Source organism: Cicer arietinum, chromosome 5 (genome assembly GCF_000331145.2).
Source record: "Cicer arietinum cultivar CDC Frontier isolate Library 1 chromosome 5, Cicar.CDCFrontier_v2.0, whole genome shotgun sequence".
Taxonomy (NCBI): domain Eukaryota; kingdom Viridiplantae; phylum Streptophyta; class Magnoliopsida; order Fabales; family Fabaceae; genus Cicer; species Cicer arietinum.
The window spans coordinates 78,713,951-78,725,042 of NC_021164.2; the positions used below are offsets into that span (position 1 = coordinate 78,713,951).

At 33.9% G+C, this 11,092-nt stretch overlaps 3 protein-coding genes across 4 annotated transcripts; 1 reads left to right on the top strand and 2 right to left on the bottom strand.

Moving 5' to 3' along the window:
* Window positions 1–1,254: 1,254 nt before the first annotated feature.
* LOC101507195 (small ribosomal subunit protein bTHXm) lies at window positions 1,255–1,714 on the bottom strand. The gene has a single exon (XM_004500706.4). It carries the CDS (start codon window positions 1,656–1,658, stop codon window positions 1,389–1,391), a length of 270 nt encoding a protein of 89 aa, XP_004500763.1. The 5' UTR covers window positions 1,659–1,714; the 3' UTR covers window positions 1,255–1,388.
* A 748-nt stretch (window positions 1,715–2,462) lies between these two features.
* On the top strand, window positions 2,463–7,159 carry LOC101506864 (tRNA-dihydrouridine(47) synthase [NAD(P)(+)]-like). Of its 2 annotated transcripts, none has more exons than XM_027335040.2 (10): window positions 2,463–2,815; window positions 2,900–3,016; window positions 3,121–3,360; window positions 3,998–4,298; window positions 4,430–4,686; window positions 5,110–5,382; window positions 5,585–5,866; window positions 6,031–6,151; window positions 6,572–6,741; window positions 6,854–7,159. In XM_027335040.2, exons 1-10 carry the CDS (start codon window positions 2,588–2,590, stop codon window positions 6,950–6,952), a joined length of 2,088 nt encoding a protein of 695 aa, XP_027190841.1. In that variant the 5' UTR covers window positions 2,463–2,587; the 3' UTR covers window positions 6,953–7,159. The 2 variants fall into 2 exon arrangements, with proteins under 2 accessions (XP_027190841.1, XP_004500762.1); XM_004500705.4 differs by having other exon boundaries at window positions 2,464–2,815; window positions 3,998–4,319.
* Window positions 7,160–8,596: 1,437 nt separating this feature from the next.
* Window positions 8,597–10,797, bottom strand: LOC101506531 (amidophosphoribosyltransferase, chloroplastic-like). The gene has a single exon (XM_004500704.4). The coding sequence runs from the start codon at window positions 10,734–10,736 to the stop codon at window positions 9,030–9,032; it is 1,707 nt and encodes a 568-aa protein (XP_004500761.1). The 5' UTR covers window positions 10,737–10,797; the 3' UTR covers window positions 8,597–9,029.
* Window positions 10,798–11,092: the final 295 nt, after the last annotated feature.

Here is an 11,092-nt window from a genome sequence, read left to right on the forward strand (position 1 = left end):
AATAAAAGCTGCGTCCACTTCTTTTATCAAAATTTCCTCCATAACCAAGAGAAGTAGTTATGCATTATAGTCTCTCAACAAGTAATGCAACAAACATCCCAAACAATCTGTATTTTGTGAGTGGTAATAACTATTTCCATCAATCATGTGTCCTATATCTTTCAGCAACTTCTAAGGCAAATCTGTATAGCAAATATGCTGCACAGCCAGTATTCAAAGCTATGCACTGACAGTGTCTGGTTAGGAGCAACTGAATCGCTGGGTTTTGGCCTGGTGTTTGGTGCTCAGCTTCTAGCTGTTTTGGTCTTTTACTTCACTCTCTATTGTTCTGTTAGTAGTATTCTCAAAACGTTTTCAAGTGATGCTGGTTCTGCTGGCAACGCTCTTAAATTTGTGATTTACAAGTTGGATATGCCCTTATGGATTTTGAATTAGTTTAACAAAGTATTAGCTGCAATGCAGAGTTTTTTTTATATTACTTATGCTATTTTACATGTATGTGTATGTATGTGAGAGTGAAATTATTAATCTATATGTATATGTATGTATGTGTATGTATATGTTAGTTTTATAAGATGCTATAAACAATTTCACTGATTTCCAGTTTACATTCTGCTTAATGATCCTATGTAGGGTCTTGATTTTGACTCCTAAATGACAAAATAAGAATGTTGCACAACAATCTTGTGAAGCTATGCTCTAAGTTGTGCTTCTTCATAGTTCTTATTCCCAACCTCCAGGCACCACAAGTAAGCCCTTAAGCTTTTAGACACCTCCTTAATGATTTCACAAATTTAGAGCATTTATGCAATAAATAACAGCAAATGTCACTATCCAAAGATATGAATTGAAATTTGAAAGACTAGTTGTAGTTCACAAGTGTGTTAAATAATGGCTATAGCAGTAATACAATGCAACAGAGTTTGAACAAGTTACTATTGTACAGATGCGCTGTTTAGTACAAATATTGTCAAATAAAAGCTATAGTGGAATTTGAAGAAATCCTTATTTTCCGCAAACTGCAATTGACAACATTCCTCCACAAACAAAATAAATTTACTGTCCCAACCAAGTCACTTATCAATCTACCTTAAACCATCATGACTTGTTTTCTCAAATCTACTTAATTAATCCGAGGAAAGGCGAATTCTGATGATAATTGCTTATTCTAATAAGTGAAAAACTCAAAGAAAGCACACCATGTAATGGCAATTAATAATCAACATTCAGAATAGTTAATGTGAAGCAAAAAAATAAAAATAAAAATAATATTCAAATAGAAAATGGTAGTGAAAGTACATACATCGTTCACGAACAACGACACAAAACCCTAAAAAATTGGAATAGTACATTTGGCCGCATAAGAACGCAAATAGAGTTAAATTGAATCAAATGAGCTTGAAAGGAAGAGGCCAAGGAGTAGACCTGGGAACTTCTACTTTGTCTTTGATGCGTTCGATCATTTGATCTCTCTTCGGACGAGATTTTCCGAAAGATCCTTTGAATCTCTTCCCTTTCTTTGTCTTTTTATCACCACGACCGCACAATATCGGGGTTGCAACGCCGGCTGAAGCACACGGCGTCTCCGTCGACGCGGCTCTTATAAAAGACCTCGCAGCTACGGTGCACCGCTGCATCACACTCACACTACTCGCCATAAACACTTCTCTTCTCTCTTCTCGTTTTTGCTACTCGAGCTTTGGTTCATGCATGTCGTCAACAAACTATACACTGGAAATTATATGGGCCAAGGCCCATTGTTTTGAAATATAATTTTTTGTTATTGGGCAGTTATTAAATGCACCCAACATTTTTTCAGAAATATCATTACCTAGTTTTATATTGTTTTAGAGTAAAAAATATATAATACATTTTTTATTTAAATCTAAAATATTTAATATAGCATTAAGATACGTGATATTATATTTTAATAAGATATTAATTTTTATTTACTGATGATATAAAATTTTATTAAGAGACAAAATAAAAGAGAAAATGGAAAAACATAGAATAGAAAGAAAAAAAAAGAAAAACAATAGGAAAAATATTATATACGCCGAATGAATAAGAGAGATGGAATGAATAAGAGAGAACGCAAATAGTACATTTTGACAAAATATTCTTTTAAATAATCCACGAACTCTCAAATTATTCCACGCAAAATAATGTTGCATGTCCTTATTCTAAGCGATTAACATAACACTTCGTAAATCCTTTAACAAAATAATTTAATAAATACACAATTTTGATGAAAATTCCTCAAACATTAAGAATGCTTTTATTATACTTCAAACTTATAAAAATGAGCGATAGTTACAGTTCCGAGAACTAAATTAATTATTTACTTATATTTAAATTAAATAGTGCAAATTTTCCTTAAAAAAATGTAATTAAACAATTTTTTATATTATTATGTCACTACTATCATAAATAAAATAAAAAACATAAAAACAAAAGTTGATTAAAACCCTACTCGTTGTGCGTCCATTTCTTCCGTGGGCATAGGCCAACGCCGAAGTATGTAAACTTACTGATAATCGCATTATATCAGGAAAAAAAACGACAACCTTAACAACTGCGACTGGACATGGACGGCGGCGATAACGATTCCCGACAGGGAAGTACGTTAGTTATTCATCAAACCACAGAACAACTTATCGCCAGGTGCATAGCTCCCGTTAAAAAGGACTTCCTTCGCCCTCCTCCCGTTCGAACTTCCTCTCAAAACGACGACATTCCCATCCCAAACGACAAACCCCCTGTTCTCGCAAAGGAGAAGAAGTCTAAACGACAACTCAAACGCGAACGTCGTCAGGTACTTCAATCACTTTGCATTTCCATTATATAGCATGCAATCTATCTCAACATACGGTACGACGTTTCACTCTGTAAACTGCAGGATCAAAAATCAACACGAAACTTGTGTCCAGAAATTTCCAAATCTGGTGATGTTAATTCGTGTCGTTATAAAGACAAGTGCCGTTTCAGCCATGATATTGAAGCATTCAAGGCACAGGTATATCAGTTTCTTATTTCATATTTTGTATATCACTGTACTCAATTGTTTTTTAAACCCTAATTATTGAGAAGCTTTTTTGTTTTTTGTTTGAATGAGTGCAGAAATTGGCTGATTTGGAGGGGGAGTGTCCTTTCTTGAAATCTGAAGGGCCATGTCCTTATGGATTATCGTGTAGATTTTTAAATACGCATGAAGAGAGTACTGTGTCTATACCTTCTTCTAATGGATTGAAGATAAGGTCTGAGGTTAATGGTTTTAGCAAAGATGTTCAGAAACTTTTGTGGAAAAACAACATGACATTTCCCAAAGCTGATGCCAAGCTCAAATCTCTTGGCCTCTTTGTATGTCCTTTATTCCCGTCTCTCATTTTCCTTACTAAATGCCATAAAAATTTGTTTTTCTTTAAATTTTGTTACTTAGTTGGTAGTACACAAGAAGGACGTCAACAATACGCTTGTAAATTATCATCAACATGCTCCTAGCTTTTCTTCCTAATTAATTACTCCATCCTGAATGAATTATAAGCGGTGAGATATGTGAAAAGTTGTTGTATCTGGAATTTAGACAAGACATGCTTACTTTTCAAATACTTTTTTTTTGCTTATATTTCATTTCAGAGGAAATATTTACTCTACTAAAGTATTAGGTTCCAAATGTCTTTGTTTGTGTTCCTTTATGATCTTCGCACAAAATTTCTTAGTTATGTTTTCTGTAAATCTGACCTTGATGTATATGTAACTTCCTTTTATTATTCAGTCTCTATGAAGCACAAACACATACATTGGGCACGACATTGTCATTGACATTTAGCCATGAATAGTAATTTAAGAAAATAAAAGTGATTAAATGGAATAAAATTTGTCGTTTTAGTGTCATTTTCATGTCTTCAATTGGAAGTGTGTGTAGGTTCTACATCGCCTAGTTTTAATTTCCTCATTCCATTTTAATAAATTATTCTTCGTTTTTTTTTTCAAAAAGAAAATGTTGCAGGGACAGTCGAAGTCAAAAGTGAATGACATGGAAAACAAAGATGGTGGTGACAAATGCGATCAGTCTGAGGACAATGGCTCTTGTGCAGTTACATCTGACTTGGAAAACAAAGATGACGATGATAAATGCCATCAGTCTGATGACGATGGCTCTTGTGGGGTTCCCCCTGAATCAGGTTCTAAGTTAGAATGCTCTGAAGAAGTTATAAAAGATGATGATAATAATGGAGAACTTGAATCTGATGTACTCTGTCCCCAGAAGAGAAGAAAAACTGCTGAAAGTGGTGATGGTGAGAAGATAGAAAATGAAGGTCATTACTTGTTTAATATATAATTATAGTTTGTGGTTAATATCATTACTTGTTTAATATTCCTTTATATTCAATTCTAGTGGAATTTAGCTTTGTATTGCTGGACACAGGTGTGAGTGTTACTGACCAAAATGTTGATGGAAGCTGCATAAGATCTGAACCAGAGGCAGGGACTGAAGCTATAACCCCAGAAACTGATCTAAGCTTGAAATTGCACTCACGTGAAAAGAAGCTTATTGATTTCAGGGAAAAGTTGTATCTTGCACCCTTGACCACTGTTGGAAATCTCCCTTTCCGTAGAGTTTGCAAAGTATTAGGAGCTGATGTAACATGTGGTGAAATGGCAATGTGCACAAATCTTTTGCAGGTATGTATATGGAGTTTCTGCTAGCTTCTCTTTAATCTTTAGTATGATGAATATAGTAACTATCTAATAAACTTTGATATATTTTGATGTGAATTTCAGGCAGTTCCCATATAGCTTTTTATCTCTCTTTTTTCCTCCAAAATCAACTTGTGTCCTCCATAGTTCGTCAATGTAACATCGAAGGGTTGCTTGTGAACATTGAAACTTGAATTTAGAAACCTATAATTTAGTAAAAAACTTTTTTGAAACAAAGCTGTGGAATGATGATTTATCTGTCAAGAATGGATCTTGTTTTTTTCCTTCTCCCATCCTCTTTGTCTTCTTCTACACAACTGTAACCCCATTTTTTTCTTTTGCATATTCTGTCAACATTTGAACCATCTGTTTTACATTTCAAATGTCACAATTCTGCTTTTGTTGTAGGGTCAAGCTTCAGAATGGGCATTGCTGAGACGCCATTCATCTGAAGATTTGTTTGGTGTACAAATCTGTGGGTCATATCCAGATACTGTAGCTCGAACAGTTGAACTAATAGAAAAGGAATGTACAGTAGATTTCATTGATATAAATATGGGTTGCCCTATTGACATTGTTGTGAATAAGGGTGCTGGATCAGCTCTTCTTACCAAACCAATGCGGATGAAAAGTGTTGTTGAAGTAGCTTCTGGCACAGTTGATATACCGATAACTATCAAGGTATTTTTCACGCTAAACACATCAATCAGACACAGTAAAGTTTGTGCTAAATTCTATTTTTTTGCCATACTGCTGCTCCGAATTCTCTTCATGCTCGACCAAGTCCTGTTACTTTTTCCTGAGAAAAAAATCTTATCATGCTTTTAAATTTCTTCAATAAGCTTTCTTAAGATGTGTATGTCTCATTTATCCATTGCACCAGGTACGGACAGCTTATTTTGAAGGGAAGAATCGCATTGACTCTCTTATAGCAGACATTAGCTCCTGGGGAGCCAGTGCGGTGACAATACACGGTAGGTCACGCCAACAACGCTATAGCAAGCTTGCTGACTGGGATTACGTATATCAGTGTACCAAGAAAGCCCCTAATAATTTGCAAGTAGTTGGAAACGGAGATGTTTTTTCATTTGTAGACTGGAACATCCACAAAACACAATGTCCTGAACTTGCTACATGCATGATTGCCCGTGGTGCACTGATTAAAGTTAGTACCTCCTTGGTTCAATCTCATTATATGGAGTTTGTTATCAAGTTTATATCTTATGCTATTTGTCTTAATTGGGAACATTGCATGACCAAGTGATTTTTTTTAATTGTTTATATGGAGTTTTATATGCTAGTTGTCTTATATGGATTTTTTTTGTGCAGCCTTGGATATTTACGGAGATTAAAGAACAAAGACATTGGGACATTAGTTCTGGCGAGCGACTAAATATTCTCAAAGATTTTGTGCATTTTGGTCTTCAACATTGGGGTTCAGATACAAAAGGTGTGTTTTATTGGTGCTGATGGTGTAGCTTTATTATATTCATATTTCAAGTCTTCTTTACTGTCCTAATAAAATTATTAAAATTTAAATAGCTACTAATACTTAGCTCAAAATATCACTATACAGTTGTTAATTGTAATTTTCTTATGCCAAGAATGAAAAATCCTTATTCAAATGAGACAGCGTTGGTTCATGTATTTTTTCTTGCATAGATACGAGTCATTGACGAGTGTATTCGGGGAGGGGTTATTTGACCAGGAACATATAATTAAAGGGAGTATGTTGTAAGAGAGTTGAGATTGCTCACAGGAATGTATACCTTTAACCCTTTATATGTATTCTATAACCAATGTGATGGAAGGAACAACATGACACTACCCTTTCTATTCTGTAATTCCTATATTATATGTTGTGTTTCAGGGGTGGAGACAACAAGGCGGTTCTTGTTGGAGTGGCTTAGCTACACTTGTAGGTACATACCTGTTGGTCTTTTGGATGTGGTTCCACAACGAATAAATTGGCGTCCTCCATCGTACTATGGGCGAGATGACCTTGAGACATTGATGGCCTCAGACTCTGCAGCTGACTGGGTATGCGATTCCATTTTGCTTCATCATGTTTTCTGAAGCGTGTTTAAACAGAGGGTTTTGGAGGGCTACTAGTAATTTTTTTTATTCACACATTTCTTTTTATTATACACAGGTACGATTATCAGAGATGGTACTTGGCAAAGTTCCAGATGGCTTTACTTTTGCACCAAAGCATAAATCAAATGCTTACGACAGAGCTGAAAATGGTTAATAAATCAAATGCTCATGAATCATTTTCTTCTCAACTGTTTATTTGTTGTCTTGTATGCCTTCCCGATTGGTTTGAAAATGTTGAGGAGACAACATTTCATAGTTGACCTTTACTTTTCAATCATTCACTCCTCTACTTTGAAACAAAACATTTATTAAATAAACAATCATTGACATTTGATATGTAAGCAATAATCATTTTGAGTCACGCCAACTTTTGCATGCTCGGGTCAATTTGAATTTTCCAATTGCTGTAGTATTTATTTATAGCACTTGAGTTATGTTTTAATGTTTTATCTGTTTTAATGGAAATGGAAATTTGATTGTCCTGAGGAGATTGTGGGTTGGGGAGAATTTGGCAAGTGCAAGCGTGTATGAACTTCAATACGTTGCGGTGAACTAACGTGTAATCTATTGTAATACCAAGCACCTTATTACAAATGAGATTTTTTATATGCTTTAAGTCAACATCATATATGGAAGACTATAATACACATTCTTTTCTTATTTTGACCAAGTACTCTCTCCATTCTTAATAATATACACTATTAGAAAAATAATGTCATTTAATTTAAGTGTCCTTTTAAATTACTAAATGAATTTATTATTATTTTTTAAATATACTTGTTAATGTTACTAATTTATTTTGGAAGATAAAGAGTTAAATACAAAAGATTTATGTATAAATGATACTTAAAAATATCCATACATTTAATTCACTATCTACTAAAAAGTATTTATAAAAAGTGGGGGCGATTACTAAGTTCATCTGTCTTTTAAAGAAAGTTGTTCAAAATGTGTCATTCCATTTACAATATATGGATATTGCACATGAATGGGATCAAGGGTCTTTTAATGAATTACTTTGTGCGTTTGTAATTGAAATACGAAAACTGCTATTATTTTCAATAAAAACCAATCTGTTAGTTAGTTTGGCCAGGGGTGGATTTTCTTAGAAGTGGGAGAGGCTATGCCCATAAAAAATATTTATTCTACGGTAAAAATAGGTATTCTACAATAATATTTATCTATAATATATGGTATATATAACAAATATTTCATTAAATATTTCAAGTTGTAAGGTGGTTAAGTGGTAATGAAGATTTTTATAAACCTACACGATAAGATATATGAGATTAATTAAAAATATTTTATATATAACCTATTTTGTATTGGTCCTTCAATAAAACTTATCACATTTGCAAGTGAATTTGAGTAAGTCTCGAATTGTAGTGTTATTTTTAATATACAAGAAGTTTGTTAAATAAATTGTGCTAAATCGGTACGAGAGTAATTATGTAATTTGCTAAACTGAGTGGTGCTATTTGGTACTATGAAAATCATGTATAAAAATTGGTACGAGGAAAATCATGTAGTTTGTTAAATGAGTTATTCTACTATACAAGGAAAATCATATACAAAAATTGGCGGAATAACTAAAAACAAGTGGATATGCAATTTGTGTCGGAATACATTATCCAGGCTACGTAAAAAGTCAAGTGGGATATATGTACCCAAAAAATAAGATCAAGTGGATATGCTACTCCTATTGTATATCGGTCGTGTGCATATTTCGTAACCCATAGCATTTTCCTTGTTAAATTACTAAAAAAGCAGTTATCACAATAATAAGGCATTCACATCCTAAACACAATATAAATAGTGACATTGATGATAGTTCAATTGACTTTTGCCAATAATAAAACATAAATTAATTTCCTGTCTACGTTATAAGAGCTGATATACATAGTTGTAATTCAAAATAAAAAATAATAAGGCAAAACCTGAAGTTCCTAATAAAAAACTAAAAAGTAAACCTCACTAGTTTTTATAATCTAATATGATTGAATTGACCTAAATTATAAAATAAGAAAATTCCAAATATCAGATCCTAAGATACGACCAACAAGTAGGTATTAAGCATTAGCAAGAACTCCAGAATCCAAATTTCTGAATTAGATGAAATAAAATATTGTAGTTAGATGATAGTATCTTTTAGACATTTATCTTCCCAGTGTCCACTTTACCTTGTATAATGCTGAGCTTATATACTGCAAAATCTCAAATAAAAGGAATTGTCAGATTCCACCAATCTTCACCTCTTTCTCATTTGGCTTTCCTTGAACCAACCCATTTATTCCATCTTCCAAAAGTTCAACACCAACCTTCTTGGCCTTAAGTTCAGTAGGTTCAACAGGATACACCCCAGAAAAGCAAGCATAACAGAAATTAGGAGAATCATCACCCAACAAATTCTTCAATTTATCAATAGGAAGAAAAGCAAGTGAATCACATCCAATAAACTCCTTTATCTCATCCACACTCATCCTATTAGATATCAACTCCTCAGAGCTAGGTGTATCCACACCATAATAACAAGACCCAATAATTGGTGGACATGCAATTCTCATATGAACTTCTTTAGCACCAGCTTCTTTAATCAACCTCACAATTTTTGATGAAGTTGTTCCCCTCACAATTGAATCATCAACAACAACAACCCTTTTTCCTTCAAGAACAGCGCGAACCGGCGAAAGCTTCAACTTCACACCAAAATCTCTTATCTTCTGTGATGGCTCAATGAAAGTTCTACCAACATAGTGTGACCTAATCAACCCTTGTTGAAAAGGGACACCGGCTTTTGCAGCATAACCAAGTGCAGCAACAACACCAGAATCAGGAACAGCTATAACAACATCACAATCAACAGGACTCTCAGTAGCCAATATTTCACCAAACAATCTTCTAGATTCATAAACTGATTTTCCAAAAACAACAGAATTTGGAAGTGAAAAGTAAATATGTTCAAAAATACATTGTTTTGGTTGTGGATGAGACATAAGACAAAGTGATTGAACACCATTCTTATCCACAACAATAACTTCACCAGGAAAAACTTCTCTTTCATATTTAGCTTCAATTAAATCAAGTGCACATGTTTCTGATGCAAAAACAATAGCACCATTACTTCTTCTTCCCATAACCAAAGGTCGAAAACCGAAAGGATCTCGAACAGCAACAAGTTTATCTTCAGTAACAAACACAATTGAATAAGCACCTTGAACCTTTTCACAAGCATCAACAATTCTCAAAATAAAAGGTCTATGCTTTGAAGTTGCAATAAGATGAAGAAGAACTTCAGTATCAGAAGTAGTGTTAAAAATTGAACCTTTTTCTTCAAGTTCTGTTCTTAATTTACGGTAATTGACGAAATTGCCATTATGAGCAACACCAACAGAACCGAACCGGTAACCGGCAACAAAAGGTTGAACGTTTTTAAGCATAGATTGGCCTGCGGTTGAGTAACGAACATGACCGATTGATAAAGTTCCCGGTAATTGACGGAGTTTAGTATCGTTAAAAACTTCGGAAACAAGACCAACGCCGGTTACCGTTTGAAGGACGTTATTATTGTTAACGGTTACGATACCTGCACCTTCTTGACCACGGTGTTGAAGAGCGTGGAGAGCGAGATAACAGAGACGAGAAGCTTCTGGATCGCCGTATATACCAACAACGCCGCATTCTTCGCGAGGCTTTTCGTCATCATCGTTTTGATCAGAAGTGGTGTTTGTGAATGGGAATGTGTTGTTGTTGTTGTTGTTGTTGCATGAGGAAAGTGTTTTGTGGTTGGTTTTAAGGGTTGAGAAGGAGAGAGTTTTGTGGTGGAAAAAAGTAGGGTGAGAGATTGTTGATGGTTTGAAAGTGGAAAAGGAAGAAGAAGAGAAGAGTTTGGGGTTGGAGAGGGAGAGGGAGAGGGAAGAAGAGAGGTTTGGTGCAGCCATTGTTGTTTAGTAGAAACAGAAACAGAGAAAGAGGGTTTGAAGCGCGCAATATATAATAACGAACAATAGACTCTACTTGCTAATTATTCTAGGTTTTGTTATCTAAGGTGGGCCCATTTCTTCAATATTCCTTCTTCAGAGATTTTTTCTGAAAAGATTCTCTCTTTCCTAATTGGGTTATTAAGATTCTTTTTTATTTTTTATTCAAATCATTTTTGAGAGATATTAAACTCTTTTGTTTGAGATTTTTTTAAAAAGAGTTTTTGTAATATTTTATTTTTTATTAAAATATTTTATAAAAAATTAAAAAATTGAGTTAAAAGTTGTTAGTTGAAAAATTAATTTATATTATTTTT

Coding starts and splice junctions, on each gene's coding strand:
- LOC101507195 (XM_004500706.4), bottom strand. CDS start 1,658: ATGGCGAGTAGTGTGAGTGTGATGCAGCGGTGCACCGTAGCTGCGAGG.
- LOC101506864 (XM_004500705.4), top strand. CDS start 2,588: ATGGACGGCGGCGATAACGATTCCCGACAGGGAAGTACGTTAGTTATT. Junction 4,320..4,429: donor TGAGAAGATAGAAAATGAAG/GTCATTACTTGT, acceptor TGCTGGACACAG/GTGTGAGTGTTACTGACCAA. Junction 5,867..6,030: donor CCCGTGGTGCACTGATTAAA/GTTAGTACCTCC, acceptor TTTTTTGTGCAG/CCTTGGATATTTACGGAGAT.
- LOC101506531 (XM_004500704.4), bottom strand. CDS start 10,736: ATGGCTGCACCAAACCTCTCTTCTTCCCTCTCCCTCTCCCTCTCCAAC.